Source organism: Sphaerodactylus townsendi, linkage group LG03 (genome assembly GCF_021028975.2).
Source record: "Sphaerodactylus townsendi isolate TG3544 linkage group LG03, MPM_Stown_v2.3, whole genome shotgun sequence".
Classification (NCBI taxonomy): domain Eukaryota; kingdom Metazoa; phylum Chordata; class Lepidosauria; order Squamata; family Sphaerodactylidae; genus Sphaerodactylus; species Sphaerodactylus townsendi.
In genome coordinates, this window is record NC_059427.1 from 41,073,993 (window position 1) to 41,096,249 (window position 22,257).

At 41.5% G+C, this 22,257-nt stretch overlaps 1 protein-coding gene across 6 annotated transcripts in view; it reads left to right on the forward strand.

Moving 5' to 3' along the window:
• The window catches only part of LOC125428294 (contactin-4), a 679,975-nt gene that overhangs the window by 586,972 nt on the left and 70,746 nt on the right, over positions 1–22,257 (forward strand). For all 6 annotated transcript variants that reach the window (XM_048488126.1, XM_048488125.1, XM_048488131.1 and 3 more), the window contains one exon: positions 18,795–18,922. In XM_048488126.1, the coding sequence (XP_048344083.1) occupies positions 18,795–18,922 (128 nt within the window). The remainder of the gene's footprint in view (positions 1–18,794; positions 18,923–22,257) is intronic.

The following is a 22,257-nucleotide window of genomic DNA, read 5'->3' on the forward strand; positions in this document are numbered from 1 at the left end:
ATATTATGGGAAAACTCCAATGACAATGTTTCCTTATATCATAGGTGTCAAACTCGTGGCCCTCCAGATGTTATGGACTACAGTTCCCATCATCCACTGCCAGCTTCATGCTGGCAGGGGATGATGGGAACTATGGTCCATAACATCTGGAGGGCTGCAAGTTTGACACCTGTGCCTTATATAATAACAATTTGTGAACTGTAAGATTAACATTTAGTGGGATCCACAAGTACCTGCAGAAAGAAGGTCCTTTCTTAGTAGAACAAATTATGCATTTTCTTTTATGGAGGTTATTTGCATTTTTTTCAACCTGCCAAAAATCCAGTTTATGACTATCTTAGACTTGGCTATCGGGTCCCCGGTGAGAATACTGGAAATAGATTGTAGGCAGCAATTTGCTGCTTTGAATGAAGTGCATTTAACATTCTGTATGAGATTAATATTAAGAATTAGCTATGAACTGGTGAGACGAAAAAATCTAATTGCCCATTTTTCAAATGCAATAGGCTAAATGCTGCTCAGTGTGATGGGCAATTATAAAGACCTCCTGAAGCTTCGTTTTATTTTAACTTTGTTCTTCTCCGGTGGCCTTGGTGCATTCCCAAAGCCACCTTCCTCCCAATCACACAAGATTCCATTTACCTCTGAGTTTTCTAAGCAATTTACCTCTTAAAAAATTGAATCGCTCTTCTGCGTGATTGTGGTTCACAGTCGCTAATTATACAAGACCATTTCTTCCCTTTAGATTGTCATTTAAGACCTTTCCGTGGGATAAAAGATTTTTGTGTCATAATTATATTTCTATATCTCCACCACCCTCTAAAAGGTTCTTAGTTCTGAAGGAAAAGGTAATAATGTTTTGGGAGGGCCCTGTAACGCTCTTTCATCAAGCTGCTTCTGCTTGATTCTCAGGAGAGCCAGGAATTAACTCCACTGGGAATCCAGAGCCTCAGACATCAAAACTCATATGCCCCTGACATATTACTATGCACAAACTATTTCACACATTTCTCTTCTTGGGGTGACATGAGAGTCATGCTTATGTCTGTTTATAGATAAGCAGAGAAAGAGGGTTATGAATGAGTTGCTGTTGACTGAAAGTGCTGTTGTTTGCTTTTAACTGATGATCGGTCATTTCAGCACCAAAGTTGTAATCCCTTGTCCAGGAGATGCAGAAGTTAGACGTGCCTGGCCAGCATCCATTTGCACGCATCTCTTGTCTAACAGAGGCTCAAACAAGCCTTCCCTTGTGTAAACAGTGCCAAATTATTTTCAGCATACTGTCCACAGTTCAGTATTCAAGAACCGCATGTGTAAATTACAGCCCAATCCAGGAAGGGAGGGGTGGAGTCTTGGAAGCGGCACGAGCTCACACCAGCATGGGTGCCCACTCCACTGGCATAAGGGTCAAACATGCTGATGGAGGAGGCAGATATGGAGGTGGGCAGGTACTGCACAGCTCTGCAGCACCAAGACCTGGAAGAGCCTGCAGCTCTGCTGACATGCAAGGCCATAGCAGCACAGAGGGGGGGGGGGCTTCCCAGGGGGGATCCAAATTTAGTTTGCTTCCACAGGGCTTTCAGTCCAGGAACACCCCCCTTGCCATCCTCAGACTTACACAACCAGGAAGTGTGCTGTAAGTCATTTTGAGTAATTTTTTTGTTTTTGGTTTTTTTGGCCTTCCCACACTGCCTGAAATCCCTCTGAAGGCAGCACGGTGGTGTGCACTCGGATGTTAGTAACATTAAAGTGGTTCCATGATAGACCCATGTATTTGCAGTTGTTTAGGGATTTTGTTTCATTTTGAAGAAAGCTAGCCAGTTAAAAATAATAAATATAGATAATTTATTTGCTTTAAACAACATGACTAGCGTTGACAAATTTAGCATACTATAGTCCCATAAACTAGATAAAGCATGAAATAATTATTATTAGTGCTGGTAAGAGTAGCATGCAGTGATGTGTCTTTTGATGTGGGTGTGTATACAGTCTGTATTGAGAGTGCAGTGGTTAGAGTATTGGACTAGGATCTAGGATACCCTGCTTTGAATCCTGTCTCTGCTGCAAAAGTTTGCTAGGTGACCTTGGGTCTGTTACACTTTCTCAGCCTTGCCTACCGCATAGGATTGATGGGAGGATAAAATGGAGGAGAAATACGTAAGCCATTTTGGATCCCTATCAGGGAGATAATTAATAAATTAACAGGCAGATCACATGCTGAGCTTGCTGAAAACCCTGACAAAGGAAATTCAGCCCAATGTGACAAACTATGCACCAAGCCCCATGTTTCATCAGTATTTGCAGTGAACAAAAGTTCCAGGTTTAACATTACCTGAATTGCTTATCTTTTTGGCCTAATAATTAGAGTTGCTTATACCATTATCCCTGTTCCTTCAATATTTGTCATTTTATGACTTTTGCATTTGTTCAGAAGATTAATCTCTTGGGCAAAAAGTTCTTTTGGCACCTGCAGATGAATTAGTCATTAGATCATATTACCTGGTTGATTTCACAACTGTCTCCTGATTATTTGCTGATCATGGAATAAGCTTCTCCAGAGAGGAAAAAAATAACTGTCTATTATCTGAAAAGGAGATGATAGGAAACGATCCGTTAAACATTGGCATTTTTTTCCATATTGTAGGCATATTTTCATGAGATAGTAAATAGCTTCGTACTTTCTTTAAAAAAAAATCTGTAATAACTTTATGCACAGGTCCATAAAAGGCAAGATGTCTCTGTAGAAATTGGTCTCGCTCTTCTTATTAAATGCCTCAACAGTGATTACAAAACAGTTTTGCAATGGACGTTTTAAGTACAATTTCTGAAACATTTACAGATCACATTTATTTAACTTCTTGCTGTAATGTACCTTTCTGCCCATAAAAGAAAACCGCAGCCACTGAGAATTTAAGAACAATATTCTTTGCTAGGTTTTACTTTTTATGCTTAATCAACAATCAAAATCTGTAAGATATGCTTACATTTATTGAACTGGAAGACTTATTATATCAGCATAATTGTTTTTATTGCTAAAATGTATTTCACATATTGAAACCCCTTGAAGCAACTGTAGTAAGTATTTGATATAGACTTGTTCTACAATGTTTCCTTTTGGTCATAAGTATATTAGATTTTGCTATAATATATTGGATAATCTGTTAAGGATCTAGGCTGACATGAATGAACTAGGTTTGTGACCTGAAACCATCCTGCCATAAGGAAAAGCAGTTTGCCAACAGAAAACCGGCAAGGTGCTACACTTTGCTGAATTACTTCTTGCTGCTGAGAAACGAATTTGGTAGTAGGGAATCACTGTCATCACATGCTAGATAGATCAGAGAAAATGGCATCCACCTGTTTCCTTTCTGGTGCCAATATGCAGTAAATTTGCTGGGGCAGATAGCAGCATAGCCCTGATTTGGCAGAGCACATTTATGTTACCGTTATCTATTATATGCTTAGCCTGTTCTTCTGCGTACATCCTTCTCCCGTCCTCCATTTTATCCTTACAACAACCCTCTGAGGAATGTAAGGCAGAGAGGATATGACTGTCCAAGGTCACGTATTAAGGTGGGGATATGAACTGGAGTCTTTTCGATCCTAGCCCAAGTACCCTCTCTTCTCTCCTGGACAACAAGAGCCATCTTAGTTCAGGGAAGATTGGGTCACTTATGGGCCTGAGAACCCATTTCTCCCTATAACTAGCCTGTCCATCAGGCACAAGATAGTCCATATTTTCTGGTCATCTATCTGTCTGGTTAATACAGATCCTAGTGCTACTTTCTACTCCACCTCTTGGAGCTCAGCATGAGTCAGTGAACTCTGCTCATCAGACCATTCCACTTCTAGATCATATAAGTATATCTTTTATTACCCAAGTAAAGGCCAAGTACAGCCTTTATTACCCATCCCACTCTATCCCAGATCTATATTCTCAAAACTTTCTATACCCCAGGACTACATGAATCCTCTGTGTGTTTTTATCATTTGAGTGTTTACACGTTTATTATTTGTACTTTTTCTTAATAGAACTTGATAAACTTTAACTCCATATTTCTGCAGATTTGTTGCAGAAACCACCTTAGTAAATATTGGTGGAAAAGAACTCGTACAGTTATCTAGCCTCTCGTTAAGCCTGGTCTGCCCTTGCTAATTCTCCCATACCAAAAGGGACAGACCCCAGAATTTTGGGTAATACATTGTAGATAAGATGACCTGCTGTTATCAGGATACAGAAGTGCCTTGTATAACCCCAGTTATTTCCTTATCTTTCTCTCTTTTTAAAAAATTGCTGATGAGAAATCTGTGATTAGAAAGCAGCCCACATATTTATCCTAGGCTGTAATAGAATAAGAAAATGTATCTTATCTAGTATTGTCAAAATCCATATGAAGAGAGAACTGTTGGTCAGCAATAGATTAATGGCTGGTGGTAAATTTTGAAGCCTTTTGACTCTAGAGCCTGACGAAGCCAACCGGAGCAAGAAAAAGGTTCTCTGAGGGCTGCTTTGTACACAATATTGCAGTTCTGAGCCAATCCTGAATGCACGTAGGTTACAAGATTCTGCTGTGTCTGACAATAGGGGAAGTCTCTCTGAGTATAAACTAGCAGGGCTCCACTGCCTTGGGTGAACAATTAATGTCACATTGGGCACCTTGAATTGTGTTTTATTCCACCACATTTCATGTTTTCCCAGAGCAAAGAGGGCATATGAGGGCTTTACTCTGACTCCAGGAATAGAGACAACTCGGTTCGAGAAAGCTGCAAACCAGTCTATACCATCAAATGAATTGGCCTGAAATCTTCCCCTTCATCTGACACAGTACATTTAAAACTTGGTCTGGATGACTCTGAAAAATCTAAGTGACAAACTATGTCAACAAATTCTGAAACAGTAACACAAATTGAATGGGAAGATGAACACATTTTGTTTGTCTCCTTTCCCTGTGCCTATCTTGATGTCAGAACCACCTTATTTTTTTCTGTCTCTCTGTGTCATAAATATATCACCCTTTCTTTAGGCACTTAACAAAAAGAAGAATAAAATAATATAAATGTAAGACAATAATTAATGCATTAAATGAAATTCCAGAAGACTTAATCCCCAGCAATAAAACTGCTCCTAGAGTAAAGCCAGATGTAAAACTTAAACAAGTGTGGTCTCTGAGCACTAGGAAAAGAACCGTCCTTTACATATTTCTATAGTATATCTGCTTACAGAGTGTAAAATAAAGGGGTCTATATTAGACAAAGGGAAAGAATGCTCCAGGGGAGTCCTAAGAATACATGTTTATATCTCTTATATAGAAACTGCTTTGCCACCAGTTTATCCAGAATCATGTAGCAAGTCCCTGCACTGAATATTCCCCATGGGCTTGTACTTTTTATACTTCTGCTGAACACATGAGTTTCTTTCGGACAAATCGCTGGAGCACTGCCTTTAGCTCATCATAACAAAATAAATTTGAAAGAAGTATAGAATTTAAACATTTATGATCTCTTGTGTTAAAAGTTTAATTCATTTAAGCAAAAATGCAAACATCTTGCTTTCTATTACAGCAAGCTATTTTTGTTGTAGTTAATTCAAAGCCAGCTAACCATGTCGATATTTAATGTTGTCATTTTATAGTGACTTTACTCTGGTATTATGCTCAGACTACAAATCTATTATACCATCTTATGCTTCTACAGACCAAGGAAGTAACACAGTTCCCAATACTGTACAAAGATATTCACACTATAAAGGAAAGATGTTGTTGGCTTGGTGATGTTCTCAGCCATCTAACTGTTGTAGGCTGAGAGATGGAATAAATTCATGTGTTTCTATTATATACTTCCCTTTGTAAAAAGTCTAGACAATAGCCATTATCAATTATTGGCTTGTGGGCTTGAGTTTCCCATCGTATTTTTATTAACTGTTGTTTTTAAACCCTTATAGTTCTATCTCATGGTCTTAAATAATCCCATGGAAAGGAGGCTGTTTGTTGCACCGGGGAATAAAATTACCTGTTTCACCAAATGGAAGCATATTTGTAAGAACTAGCGACCCTGAAACTGGTGACATTTTCCTGTAAAAATAGCAAGTAGATTCACCCTCAGTATGGCCTTGAAGAACAGAAAAATTAGAATAGTTGTTATGGGAAATAGTGTAGCTCAGTGGTGTAGCTCATATTTTGCAGGAAGAGGGACTCAGGTTTGGATTCCAGCATCTGCAATTACATCATCTTAGGAAGCCCATGTTGCTTTGCCTAAAACTCTGACACAGTAACATGCAAATTCATATTTTCACGTGACCTATACATTTATTAGCCACCTTTGTACCTCATAGGAACTTAAGGTAGCTTACAATGCAAATTTCAATAACATGCATAAAAACCACTAGTTGAAATCAATAATTCAAAAGTGCTAGTAGTCAGAAGAACTAATCAAAAGCTGTCTTCTGTTTCATAGTATGATTGCCAGAGTAGATGGACTCTTGAAATATTCTTGTGAGTTTAGGAATAAGTAATACAACTTTAAAGTAGCTCTTCCACTAATTTCCCAAATCAGTAATTGTAAAGGTTCTTATTTATTCTAATAGACACAACTATATTACCCAGCCAAATAGGCCCTCCCAAACAAATCTATTCAGATAATTATTTTTCTTAAAGGAGCCTGCAGCTTCAAATATTACCTTTATGCAAACCATTGCCTTATCCTAAATGCTATATAATTTTACAAATAAGCTTAGCTTTCTTTCTCATTAATTCTTCTTTCTTAAAGCTACAGCCACTGCTTCTAGGAGAGATTGAATACCCAGATGTCTTTTTTCTGTAATGTTACATTTTTCTGCAAATGCAGAGTTTTTAAAGAATTCTGGAAAGATCTATCTTAACTGCTCATGGCTGCAGTCTTTGGATTTAATCATCCACAGATTTTTCCACATTGAGTATTAGATATAAACCAGTGGGTTACCCACAGGGGCTTGCAGAGAGGCATCTCATTTAGCCCTCCTCCATTATTTCTTCTTCTCATTCCCTGGCAGAATGCATAGCCTCTCTCTTTTTACTGCTTCCTGCTGTGTGGGGGCCTGCAATGACTTGTAGGGAATACCTCCCTTTCCCTGGTATCACCTCCTCACATTGCTTTATCTATTTCTCTTACCATTTCTTGCTTCCTTATCCCCTTCACACTCATCAACCAACATTTTTCTCTACCTGCACATGTTCAGCTATAGTTATGATTTATTTACTTCATTTATATAGCTTTTATCTTCACTATAGTCCTGTGAGGTGGATTGGACTGAGAGGGTGTAACTGACTCAAAACTACCCAGTGAGCTTCCACAACAGAGTAAGGTTGGAACCTGGGGTTCATTATATAGTCTGAAACTCTACAATACACTGACTTTCATGGAGTGGCTGCTGTTGAATAGTAGCAAGGAACCAGGCCTGCATGAGTCATACAAGTTACAAGATAACACAGTGGTGACGTGGGCCACCCCCTGGGAAGAGAGAAGTCCTCGGGAAGAGCAGGACCAGGAAACTTAGATCAGGTTGAGAACCAACAGGGGCTGAGCTCAGAGCAGCCAGAGCCCCTGCAGAATGAACAGGCTAGCCAGGACTCAGAGCCCCAAGTGCCTGCAGAAGCAGGGCATTCACCCAGCCCCACCCAGCTGAGGTGCCACCTGGCAAGTAGTTCACCTGAGCCCATTCATCAATAGAGACAGTGCTGTAGAGAACTACTGCAGGTTAAAAGGCAAAGTGCGCATTTGCTGGCTCTGAGAAGGCGCTTCCTTCAACAGGAGGGAACAGATTCCTCACAGGATGAGTGCTAGGTTCCTGGGAAGGCCCTATATCAAGGAGGATTGCAGACCACACCGGCCTGGATGCAACTAAGCAAGTTGACTGCTGCATTGCATTCTCTTACCGTTCTGACTTTGCGGACTCTTTGACTCTGTATCCACCTGACCGACTCTTGACACGACTCAGACTATGGATTTTGTTGTCAGCTCTCGGCTCTCTGCTTCTCTCCAGGCACAGCTCTGACTGTGACCTGAAATCTGTGACTGGCAGCCTAACTCAAGACAAGTGGTTTCTGTTGGCCCTAACCCTGATAAGTTCACCTTCAAAGGTAAAAAAAACCCTTAGAAAGGGTCCTGACTCCACCTACTGTTTTCTATAGAAATTGAGGCTGGAAGACTAGCAATTCTACTGTGGTTGCCTAGCAACAGTTCCTGCAGAGATCCATTTCTTAAAGTTACAGTAACTCTTTTCATTTGTGGGGTGGGGGTTGATCCCCAATGTATTTTATAAAGATTAGATTCAAAGAGTATACCTGGTCGTATTATTTGTTTCAGTCCCTGTGAGGCCTGCCATGTGTAGAATCCCCTTCATATGCAGAACTAGAATACAATTTCCAAGGCAGAGAGGGATGTCTTCAGTCTCTTGTATACAGGGACCTAGTTTCACATAATAAATATTTGAGAAGGGAAAGATGAAAGGGAGCCAAGCACTTAACCAGCAATTAACTTTGTTGCCTTGTCCAACATCCAGAATAGAAAGTGAGGAATCATGACAAAAATACAAGACAGTAAGACTGAATTGTACTAGTATGACAATCCAGTAAATGTAGAGTTATTGCCTATAGCCAGGGGGTGAAGAATGCTGGAGAGTCAAACAAAGGAGCTTTGACTAGAGTGCATCTAGAGTAGTGTTTTCCATCATGTGGATCATGAAGCCTCTGAAATGAGTCATGTCCCAGCTCTCCCTAATGGCTCCTCCTCCTTTTGCGTCATTCTTTCTCCCCTCATCCTCATCAACATCTTGCATACATCTCACATTCATGCTTCCCACCTCCCTTTTGACGAGTGGTCCAGCACCTTTTATCTTTACGGTAGAAGTTTAAGGAGGGGGAAATGGAATGCCACTTGTTTGGGGCAGCTCCCCCCCCCCCCTTGTTCAATGTTTGTGCAATGTTCTTGACAACATTGGGTTGGCCACTATAGAAAATGAAGGGCTGGACTAAATGGGTGACACAGTTATAATTTGCCTTGGGTGCCAAACCTTCTCAGGCTGGCCTTGTATGGGTCACCATATCAAGTAAATTTGTACTTGTGGGTCACCATACCAAGAACCTTGGGAATTACTATCTTAGAACATTTAGACAATCACACTATTCGTTTATGCCCCTTCCGCACAGCACAGGCAAAGTGGGTTGCAGTTGGGATAAAGTAACTCACTCTTCTGTTTTCATGTTCACATGCCTCCGTGTGGTCAGTGACGAGAGCCCACTGGTTATGTGGGTTATTGTTGCGCCTTCGCATGGAGGCGCATCCTTTTTTTATACCTTACCTTCCTCCGCTGTGCAGCTACACGGATGGGCAGGCATGGACCCCCACAGCCATGCTGATGTCTCACAATGCTGTGAAACGTCCCTGTGACCCTGCATGGCAATGCAGCTGAGAGGCGGGATCTTTAAAAACAAAGGGAAGCGTGGCCGATTAAAGCACTTTCTGGCCAGCTGTTTGCTTGTGAGCAGCTGCAACCCGGGTTTTATAAAAAGAATCGCAGATAGCCTGATTCTCAAAAAATCTGGTTCAGGGGACTTAACACGGGGCAGCCTCGCTTTAGGTGCAGAATCTGTGCAAAGCCCCCCCTCCCGAAATGGGGGTTTTCCCGTCCCCAGCCCGGGTTTATTGGCCCATGTGGAAGGGGCCCCAACAATGTCCCTAATTAAAATAGTACAGTTCTGCCAAAGCACAAAACATTTGGCTGAGCTCTTATTTTATTTGGTGTTAGGACTTAACACAAGCTTCCTGAGTAGCTGTTTGTTGGATTGCATTCAATTAAAATATCCATCAATTGAACTATATTTGATTTTCACAAGACGCTGAACAATTCTTAATCTAATTTCAACTTCGCACAATAAAAAAGAAACAATTCCAATAAAACCATCTTTTTTGGTTGATCCATAGATGGTCTTTCTCAACCCAATTAGCAGTTCAGTGGCTTCAAATAGACCTTTTCTCCTGGTTTAATGGGACTGCCCTACAAAGAAAATGTCTGAGTCTGACAACAGAAATGAGTGCGAGTCTGTCCTATTTCCTGACCTCACTTTAACAAATTTTAAAGTGCTGAAATAATTACTTGTGTTAGCATACGTTACCTCGTCTTCAAAATTTATGTATAACGGAAAGAAGCTCCTTCAGCAAAATGAATACTTAGAGCAGTGACCATGAAGCCCTTTAGTTGGTAAGTTTCAGTTCAAAGAGAAATATTAAGGCTCTGATTTATTTTAAACCCGTGGTTGTTTTATCCAGGTATTTGTAAGTTTTATTGCAAATCCTTTGGCTAAAAATGACTGGCTGCAAGGATAGTGGTCCTAGAATTTCTTTCTATTGATTCATGCAATTACTTGGTCTCTTTTTTGCAGTTTATGTCCTGTAAGATGCATTCTGACACCCACTTAGTATTGAGACCCAGCCTCAGTCCTCAAGTTCACACATACAAGCAGCACAGATTTGTATTCAGCAAAGTAGTACTAACCGCTTGGGGCATGCACAGAGCTGATACCAGAATTACTAGGATCACCTCCCTGGAAGTAGAAATCCTGAAATCCTTTCAAGTGGTCGGCAGAATGACATTACCCTGGATAGGTAAAAATATAGAAGAAAATGCAAGTGTATTACAATATGGGATAAGCAAAAAAAACACTTGTCAGGAAGTATTCAAAATGCAACTTTACTATAATAAAATGTTCGTGCTACAAGTGATAGCAGCCAATAGTTCTGGTAATGCTGATTTTCAGAAACAGGACTTTATATAATACAAATGGAGGAACGCACTACTTTCCCCTGTATCACATCTCTACACTATTTTTCTCTTTCCTTCCTCCTAGCAGCCCCCATATTACAGTGGTGGGATCCAAAATTTTAATAACAGGTTCCGATGGTGGTGGGATTCAAACAGTGGCGCCACCGCACACACACACCTCCAGTCCCTATTGGGCAGGGAGGTTGCTTTAGTAACCCCTTCTCGGCACTCAGAAAAAAATTAGTACCATACCGCCAGGAACAAAAAAAAAGATAGAAAAATAATTGTCTTTATATCTCTTAATTACCTTTACTAATTTGCTGTTCTGTATACCAAACCTCCATTTTGAATCTCCAGACCAAGTTTTAAAAGAAAGAAAGAGAAAAAAATCCCTCTAGTTGTCATCTCACTAAACAGTATTTAGATTATTTCAATTCTTTTCTAAATTTTTTCAAAAATTCTAATGCTTCTGTCTTATTCCAAATAGTTCTTCTGGTACCTTTAAATTGAAAGGAGACTCCTATTGGGATCTCCCATTTGTAATATATATTTTTATTTCTTAAGCTTGAAGTTAAGTCTACAAAATCCTTCCTCATGATCAAAATTTTACTTGGTACCTCCTTCATGATAATAATTTCTCTCCCTTCTATCTTTAAAGCTTTTTCATAATGCCTATGTAGAATTTCATTTCTAAATGATTTTCTGGTAAAACCTATTAGTATGTCCCTAGGTAAATTTCTTTCCCTAGCAATTTTAGAGTTGATTCTAAATGCCTCGTCCAGTTCAAATTCTACATCTTGGGATGATTTTCCTACAAATTCTGCCAATATTTCTGTCATTTTATTCATCAAGTTTTCATTTTCTTGTTCAGGAATTTTCCTAAACTTCAAAAACCTTTCTTTAATTTTGCATTCCCATTTTAAGTTATCCATTTCCGATATTTCTCTTTCAGCATCTATATTCCCCATTTTCCCTTCTACTTGCTCCAATCTTTTATCTACTTGCTTCAAGTCTTCTTTAATCTGATTCATCCCTTGTTCCAGCAAGCCAATCTTTTTAATTTCTTGTTTTATATTCATCAGCTCTTCTTCCAGTCTTTTCACATGATTATTTGTCTCTGATGTTGTTTCTGCAGTTTGTTCCAGTTTTGACCAGACGTCATTCATGTTAACTTTGTCCGGTGTGTTTGATTGACTACCTTGGCTTGCGTGGTGCGTTACTTGTGCACAATTTTGTTTCCTTGGTGTCATCTTTTGTTGGTAGTTTCACTTAATTTCCCAAGCCGCAAACACAAACGAACAGGATCACGAGCAAGACTCAAAAAGTCTGTCGTTAAAGATTTTAAAGGGCACTGCAGGATTTATATTTATTTCTTTACCACTGTGGTTTTGTATTCCCAATACTTCCTTGGTATGTGCTGGCTTGTAAATGTCAAAAAACATCCATTTAGACTACATTATGTAGTTACAAAATGCGCTCCGGAAAAGGGCTCTGCCTACTGGCTCTGTAGCTTAGCTGGGCGGTCTCCGCCTTCCCGCTGCCGCTGAGAACGCTGCCCCGCGCCCTGCTCCGCCGCTTCTGAGCTCAGACCTGGCTCCCGTCGAACTGCCGCAACGACTACAGCCCTCGTCACGGTCCTCCTGTGCTGGCACCCGGTGGCCCCCTGTTACCTTCCACCTTTTGGGGGTCCGCTTCTCTGCCTTGGCTGAGGAACCGGTGGGGCGTCTTGTCGCTTGCCCGACCGGGCTGCTCCCGGGCTGTTCGCGTCCGCTGCTTTGCCTGACGCTCCTGCCATTTCACGGAGCGTGGAAATCTGCCGGAGGTCCTCTGCGGGGTTCTTTTGTACTCTGAACCCCGTAAAAAGTGAGTGCAAAAAAACTTTCCTGTTTTTTGCTGTTACAGCTGAGCTCCCTCAAGGCGCCGCCCATAGCTAAGCGTCCTGCCCAACCCGGAAGTCGCACCGGATGGTGGTGGGATTCAAACAGTGGCACCACCGCACACACACACCTCCAGTCCCTATTGGGCAGGGAGGTTGCTTTAGTAACCCCTTCTCGGCACTCAGAAAAAAATTAGTAACTACTTCTAGAGAAGTGGTGAGAACTGGTTGGATCCCACCTCTGCCCATATATTCTTCCCTTTCCCTGATTCCCTCCCTCTTTCTGACCCACTTGCCAACCTTTATCTGTCCTTCACCCTCAGCTATATTCATACCTCACCTTTCTCCACAGTGGAGACCCAAAACAGCTTATATTGTTCTCCCCTTCTGAGTTTTGCCGGGGATGGTGGTGTTCATTTGTGTTTTTGTATTTTTAGTGCTTTTTTTTCAGTTTTTGGCGTGCAGGGGGAACAGTTTTTAGGCTAGCAGCACCAACATTTCAGGGTATCTTTAGGAGACTCTCCTGATGATACCATCCAGGTTTGGTAAAGTTTGGTTCAGGGGGTCCAAAGTTATGGACCCTCAAATGTAGCCTCCATCTCCTATTAGCTCCCATTGGAAACAATGGGGGATGCGATGCGGAACACTGGACTCCCTCCAATTTCCTATTTGGTGCCAGTACTTAGCTGGCAACTCTCCACACTCCATAGCATTTCAAAGCTGTACTGTGAGAAACCAATATAACCCATGTGTCTATGCCAATTCTTGAGTTTGAGAGAAAGAAACGTGTTTAACTGGGTGCAAGATTTTATTAATTTACTATATATTTTGTACCAAGAGATCCACAGATAAAACCACAATCTTATATCTAGTTAAGCATGTCTAGCAACTTCATCAATATTAAGTTCTAACTAAGCAACCACAGATATAGTTGCTGCATGAGATTATATTAACGTTAAACATTCAGATTGCTTTAACTTGATGCAGATATATTGACTGACATAGACTACTTTGACCTAGAGACTAGGCTTGGTCAATACCCTAGAAATTCGGTAAAATTCGGATTCAGATTTATTTGGGCATAAAATTATCTGAATGCCCGAATAAGACAAATAACATATTCGGATGTACCCCAATATTCAGGTATACCTAAAAAATTCAGGTCCATCTGATTTTTTTTGTATTTTTTGTGTTTTTTCACATTTTGGGCTGCATTTTTAAAGTTAGCGGCACCACAGTTTCAGGGTACCATTGGAGACTGTCCTGATACCATCAAGATTTGGTGCCTCCATCCCCCATTGTTTCCAATGGGAGCTAACAAGAGATGGGGGCTACCTCTTTGAGGGTCCATAACTTTGGCACCCCTGAACCAAACTTCACCAACCTTGGGTGGTTTCATCAGGATAGCCTTAAAAATGCATCCCTGACAGGCACCCCAAGAAATTGCCCAAGATTGTCTGCTCTGCAGTACCTTGGCTCCATTGTAGCCAATGGGGAATTTCTGAGTATGTAAGCAGGCTGCACATTTTTAAAGATAGAGTCACCAGACTTTCAAGGTGGCTCCAGGAGACCCTCCTGGTAATAGCATCCAGGCTTGGTGAAATTTGCTTCTGAGGATTCAATTTTATGGGCCCCCAAAAGCCTTATTTTGTTTCCCCCTCCTGTACATGGAACCTGCTGGCTGAGTTCTTTCAGAACTCTCTCAACCCACAGGCTCTTCAGCAAGTTCTATGGTGGGGGAAATTAATTAACTTTTCCTACCATAGACTTCTGTGGGGTTTGCTGTTAATGCCCAGCTGGCTCTGTGCTGGAAACTTGGGGGCTGCCTCGGGGGGGGGGGTTGTTCTGGGTAGGGGTGCCTAATTTCCAGCAGGTCTGCTGGTGTGAATCTCCTGAAAGGAACAGTTTGCTTGGGAGGTGCAAATGCTGTGGGCATCAGGGTGCCCACAGCATTTGCCCCTCCCAAGCAAACTTTAGCAAATTTGGCTGGTTCCTTTCAGGAGACTCACACCAGCAGCCCTGCAGGAAATGTGCCCCTACCCAGAGCAAGACCCCCACCAGAGTGCCCCCAGAGCCAGCTGGGCATAACAGCAAACCGCCTTGAAATCTGTGGCGGGAAAAGTTATTTTTTCCCACCGTAGAACTTGCTGAAGAGTCTGGCAGATTCTGTGCTCTGCAGTGGCTCCAGGTGTGTAAGCAGGCTGCACATTTTTCAAGGTAGAGGCACCAGACTTTCAAGGTGGCTCCAGGAGGCCCTCCTAGTAATAGCATCCAGTCTTTGTGAACTTTGTTTCTGGGGGTGGTGGGAAAGGATGCATTGAGAATGTTCTGAGAGAACTCAGCCAGCAGGCTTCTGGGCAAATTTCTTGGGGTACCTATCAGGGGTGCTAAAAATACCCAAAAAAGCCCGAATACCTTGCATTCATATTCATTCATATTCGGACAGAACATATTTGGCCAATATTGGCCCGAATTTGCTCAGATTCGGGCTGAATCCGGTATTTGTTGCATCCGAATCTCCAAGCCTCCTAGAGACCTAGAGAAAAAGTCTGCATTGTTTTACTAAGTGCCCTGGCCTAGATGGCTCAACTAAGCAAACACAGATATAGTTGCTGCATGAGATTATATTAACATTAAACATTTAGATTGCCTTAACTTGATGCAGATATATTGACTACTTTGACCTAGACCTAGAGAGAAAGCCTGCGTTGTTGTACTAAGTGCCCTGACTTGGATGAACTCATCAGATCTCAGAAGTTAAGCAGGGCTGGCCCTGGTTATTTTATGGATGGGAGACCACCAGGAATGTCAAGCCTTCTACACAGAAGAAGGCAATGGCAAACTACCTCTGTAAGTCTCTTGCCTTGAAAATCCTACTTGGTTGCCGTATATCGGCTTTGACTTGATGGCATTTTACACACAACACCAAGTGACTACTTGGTCTGATGATACACTTCCCCTGCCCCCAAATGCTTAAGAAGGACTCATTTTTGGTCATAGTTATTTGTGTTGTTTCAACTGTTAGAGTATTAATCCCCTTTCTGATTCAGAATCCCCCTGATTCAGAATTCAGAATAAATGCGTGGGTTTTTAAAAATTGATTAAATAACAGTGTGAAATAATTCAGAGCATTAAATTGTAATGACATTACAAAATAACATGTTAAGGATAGAAAATCTTATGAATAGAATCTTATGAATTGGTCTTACGAATAGAGAATGAAGAAGGAAATGTAATTAAGTAACATGAAAGATGGTATAGAAGCTGATTGACAGGACACTTCAGTTATATAAACAGAGTTTCTAGGTTAATTCAAGATTTATGATTAAGAAATTATAATAGAGACATTTCAAAAGAATTTGATCAAGAGTCATGGTTATCAAAAACAGCCCTGACATCAATGGACATTAACTTCTGAAGGAAAGTCATTCTTCTTGGATCTATAATTGGCCATTCCCCAGAACTTTATTTAAAATTTTAAAACCATAGGATTGGTTTTCCATAAGTGAAATGTTAGTTCCTCTGTTCTGAATGTTAGAGTTTCCAAAGGTTTTCAGATGATTTCTAGCAGTTACTGCAGCGGGTCAGGTTATTTCAGGGATTTCTTACCTAGTTTCAAGGTTATCAGTATTTTATTATTATATTGTACATGGACCAAGTATGTCTTAAAAACCGAACGCTTTCAATCTGCGTTCAAGAAAAACTCAGTGGTTACGGTAGTTTGGTGGTTCAGAAAACATCTATTTCCATGTACTATTTTACTGCTTGCAAATTAGTCTGACACCCTGAAAGACACATTGATGTTTAGCATGAGTGCAAGACAATATATAATAAAGCCATACCAAAACTAGAGTTGTGGATATCAGCTTGGTGGTGCAAAGCAAATCAACCAACACATGTCAGCCCCTCATGGGGTTTTTAAGGCAAGAGAGAGGTGGCTTGCCACAAACTGCCTTTACACAGTGACTCTGCACTTCCCTAGGTCTCCCATCCAAGAATTAACCAGGGCCAATTCTGACTTAGCTTCTGAGATCAGACAAATGAGCCGAATGACCCTTCTCTCTGCCACCTACTTCCCACCACTTGGCACCCTAGTGCCACCCTTGCCAGTCATCTCTATGCTTACTCAAGACCATGCAATGCATGTAGCAAGGAGTGCATGAGGTGAGGTGGCTGATCAATTCGCTGACTAGTGGCTGTTTGGCCACCTCATCAGCCTCTCTCTGGTGATGTTTAGTCAGATATTTCTGGAGTCCAGAAGTTGACAAATGACAAATGTCTTTCCCTCAACTGATATGGACTGTACACTGCTACTACTGTCCAAACTGTGGATCCTCCGTCACCTGAAAGTACTTCTAAGCCAAGGATGTGAGGAAGCATCCATGCTTATAAGCAGCTGTCACCCCACTGCCACCTTCTGTGAGGAGCTTAGAGCAAACACACTGTGTTTAGGGATCACAGGAAAGGGGAAGGGATTGAGATGGCAACACCTTGGGGTGTCCATCCATCTCTTCCTCTTGAGCCACCTCTGGGAAACAGCCTAGGTCAGTGGTGGCGAACCTATGGCACGCGTGCCAGAGGTGGCACTCAGAGCCCTCTCTGTGGGCACGCGCGCAGAGTTTGTCATGTAGGGGGAGCAGAAAATCACCCCCACACACACACACACACACATCTAGACTGCCCTTGCTTCTGAGTAAACCCTCCTAGGGTTGTGATTCACCCATTCGAAGTGTTGCATGGTTGCTTCACCAAGCTTATTCCTGAGTAACACGTGCCTTGGAGCAAACGGTTTTTTCTAAACTAAAACCTCAGTATTCAGGTTAAATTGCCATGTTGGCACTTTATGATAAATAAGTGGGTTTTGGGTTGCAATTTGGGCACTCGGTCTCGAAAAGGTTCGTCATCACTGGCCTAGGTCATATGCACAGTCAACTGTGGAAATCCATTTGAACGGTATTAGGAAACGCAGGCGCACTTCTTAGAAAGGGAGATCACAATTCAGAACGTATTGAAAGGCTTTGTTTAGGCTGCTTTCACATGTGCACATAGGAAAATCCAGTGACAAACAGTTGTTGGAATGCATTGAGAGTGCATAATTAAATGATGTATGAGAGCAGCCTTATGCACAGTGAACAGCTTTCCTTCGGCAGGGATCCCAAGATGGTTGCTGATGACGCCTAAACATGCTTTTTATAAGAAGTCAATGCTATATAATTACTGCATATCACAAAGCAGGGTTACATGGTATGTTTCTATATGGCAGTGACTGTTGCTTTCATCAGAGCATGCATTGCCAATCACTGATTATAAAGCAAGTGAAACGCAAGCGTATGTCACCAGTAACCCCAAAAAGGCAGTGTTAATTATGCTGAAAATCTCCTTGTACTGAGCACTGCTGAAAAACCAATCACTTCCCATAATACTTTACAACATATAGTGGAAGCTTATCAGAATCTCTCTAGCAGACGTTATCTACTCCCACCTTCCCTGTTCCTGAAGTATGCCAGTATTACTCCCACAAGAAAATAAATGCAATGAAGCTTTGCTTACCTAGGGGAAAAAACTGGTGATGACCATTTCTGTTTTGTTTATGAGCTTCCCAAGGCGATCTTTCTGACCCTCTACTGCTGTAGTGCATGGACTTCAGCTATCATTTATCATGATGTTATTGCATTCTTAAATGAGCCACCCAAGGTCAATTACCATCTATGTTTTAAGCTACTATTTCAACTTTGAGTCTGTTAGCTTCTGAACTTAAATCCTCCAAACAGCAAATGATGCTAAGGAATTTTCCTTCAATTTTTGTCACTAAAAGTTTCTAAGGTATACACAACACATCTTGGAGAAGTGGTCATATGGAGATCATGGACGCATATCCACAGAGTTTTACCAGTTTCACACTCCGTAAAATAGAGTTGCCCTCAAGTAAAGACATGTAGAACTCATGTATGTGGCGTATATAGTATTAATGCATTTCAGCCGCCTGAGAATTGTCTCTCATCAACTTCTATTCACTGTCTAGTTGACAGTGATTTCTCAGCTGTTCAAACTGTAAATAATTAATGGGGTGTGATATACTTCCTTTTTTTTTAAGTCTGACCCCAGTCCTCGTTGTCTTTTCAGAATAACTCTTTTAGAAGACGGAACTCTGAAAATTGCCAATGTTACTAAAGCAGATGCTGGAAGTTACACATGCGCCGCCACAAACCATTTTGGGGCAGCCAGCAGTACTGGGAACCTGGTGGTGAAAGGTAATGGCATCGTTCCCCATACATTCAAGATGTCTAAGCTCTCGTTTCACATTAAAACAAACTCTGATTTTGTTTAGAACCTGAGATGTTTAAAACCTGAAATTGCAATAGTTGAAAAAATAGACAGACAGCATTCGCTAAAAAAGATGTAATTGCGGAAAGTTTGTTATATGCTTTACTGCAGAAAACAGCTGTCACTCGCCTTAAAGCCTATTGTTGCCTTGCAGTTTGCATATTCATGTTTTATGTCAATATTCAAAACCACTGACTTCAGGTATATTTATGAATGGTTGAAAGTACTGCAAGATTCTTGCTTTGGAGACAAAGTTTGATGTTGAAAAATGAGAGCTGCAGCACCTCCAAATTACTGTAGACAAAAGACATTTAGAGGCAATTCACAACAACAATAAATGTGTCTTTTGTATTAGTGAGTTTTGTATCCAAATGTGGCCTTCTTATGTCTGGCTGTTTTAAATGTACTTTGATAATCATACGTTCAGAATGCAGTCCTGATCTTTTGACTCCCGTGGCAAGAGACCTCTCCTATTCTTGATCCAGAATAGTTGCAATGATACTCAAATGGGAACTCATTTGGCATTTCCACGTGAGGAAGTGAAAGAATCCAGTTAGTTTCATGCTGTACATCCAACTGTTGTGGCTCCCTGTTTGGATTTGATCTTTTTTTTTCCTCCTGGCTGATACAGGATTGCGTAGGAGCACAAAATTTCCCACTCTCTACCTAGGTGACTGTCCTTTTACTATACTGTGACTCATAGATTTTAGTTGCTTTCTGGTTTCTGGTCTGAGAAGGAAGATCATTTCATCTTTTGCTCTCCTCCTGAAAACTAGAGTGATTCCTATCTATTTCTCAGGCCTTCTGTAAAATTTGCTTCCTCTCAGCACTAGAACTTCATCATACGTCTTCATTCTCTGTTTATATGAATTGGTCAAACTGATCCAGATTGCTAAAAACTGCTAGTCTTAAGTAGCTTTATGTGATCTGATGTAATCAGTTTTACCAGTTCATTTTCTTGTATGGAGTTAAGTCTGCAAGTAGGAAGCCAGAGTCAACAGGGACCCACCTTTTCTTCCATCTTCCATTATATCAGCACAGTTACTAAACTACATCATAAGGAACAGTTCCTTTGCAGAAATGATGGGAAAGTCATTAGGGTGTTCCAGAGAAACAATTATGTGTATGCTTCCACAGGTTACAGTCCTGTACAGCAGCTGCTTTGAAACTGGGGTGTCAGACCCAAAAGTAGGTTGTGACTATCTTACAGGCCGAGGAGGAGGAGGAGGAGGAGGAGGAGGAGGAGGAACATTGTGCACTGATAGAATATCTCTGGGAAGTTTAATAGCAATTTTGATTTGAATCTGCATAATGTGTAGAATGACCAAGAGGTGTTCAGTAATACTATATATTTACACATTCCAAACATAAAACATGAAAAACAGCTTGTTAATTTATATGAGAGTCCTGTATGTTATACTGGGGGAGAGGAAAGTTGCATGAAGTTAAATCTGTACATGAACTCATTGAACAGGAAGTTTAGAAGTAGGCCCTGTCACAGCGGGGAGGGGGTGTGTTTTGGAGGGCACTCCCCACTTCTTCCCTCCCCCCACTTCTCTTTGGGTATTCCTAGCTGCTGCCACCCAAACAGATTCATCTTTCCATCATTTACTTGAGATACTGGCTGAGTTCCTAGTTCCCTCCACCCTTCCTTTTTTCTGTTCAACATCTAATCCAGCCTAGCCTGGAGATTGTAGCAAATGTGTAATATTCTACACATATGCTACAATTTCCAGGTTAGGCTGGATTGGCCAGGTGTACAGGTGAGGCTCTTTGAGCATAGTCTGAATTACAGGCTAGGCTGGACTGGCCAGGTGTACAGGTGAGGTTCTTTGAGTGCAGTGTAAATTCTTAAAAGAGAAAGATCTAATAATAATAGTTTTACACGCTAGAGCAGGGGTCTGCAACCCGCAGCTCTGGAGCCACATGCGGCTCTTTCAGCCTTATACTGCAGCTCCGCGTGGTCTGGAGGTCAGAGGGTAGAGTAGGTGTGTCTGTCCAGCCCTCCAGAGCATCGCTGGAAGGAAAGGTGAGTGGAGGGGCCGAACCGGAGGCAGCTCCGTGTGTGAGGGCGCTGCTTTTCGCGTCCCCTCCACTCACCTCTTCTTCCAGTGCTGCTTTGGAGGGCTGGAGGGACACGCTTGCGCTGCCCTCTGACCCCTGGAGGTCGGAGGGTAGCGTGGGCATGTCCTTCCAGAGCAGCCGCCATCCCCCCTCTGCCATCCCCGCAGCCGCCATCCCCCTCTGCCCCACAGACCAGGCGGCTGCCTGCTCCATTGGGTAGAGGGAGATTCCCTGCCCAGCGCCTCTGCCTCCCAGCGCTGGAAGGAAAGGTGAGTGGAGGGGCCGAACCAGAGGCGGTAGATCCTCGGACCCATGGAAAAGTCATCTCTGTTTAGCCGGCAATTTAAGTGTATTACTTAAGTGTATTTAATTTAAGTGTATCTCTTCCCTGGAAAGGAGTGTTTTTGCCTGCAATCAGGGTCCCCTGGGGCTAATTCTAAGCATTTTACACTACCCTTTCACAACAGGCCTCACTTCAGAAAATTTAAGAACAATTACTATGTGCCCTGAAGCTAGTTTCAAGATTGTGGTTTTAGCTGCAAAATTTCTCCACAATATTTTTTTTCCTGTTCTGTTCAGACTGAAAGTACTGACTGGGCAATAGTGAAATGCCAAACTATGAATCCATGACTGAGCAGGAATTTGAACTCAAGTACTGTGATCCACTGAGCAATGTCGTCTCTCTGATCTTCCCAGCAGGGAAACAGAAAATCACGTTGTTGGTATCAGATAAATGTTGGGTGAAAAATCCTGCTAAGTGCTTCAATATAATTTGTCATGTTCAGAGAAAATTAGTAACTCACTCTTGTTGCCCTTGCAATACCAGCCTCTTTTTCCCTCAAGATATAATCAGTGCATGATTTAATACTTCTAGCCACTGTTCATTTTTTATGTATCTGAAGACTCTGTAATATATGCCCAGAAATTCTCTATCACCAAATTAAACGTAATAATAAAATGTTGGCAATAGCATTTGGTGTGGCAATTTGTTAGACGTGCTGACACTGACAAATGCTTTAAATTAAATTATGCACTTTTTATGAGTAGTTTTGCTTCTGATGAATTATTTTAGGCAACAGACATATAGATTATAACACTGATAAACATTTTCTGTCTCCCTCTTATTTGTGGGTGGGTGGGGTGGGGGGAATCTCCAATGGAACATAGATCAAAGGAGATTGATTGCAAAGCAATAAAT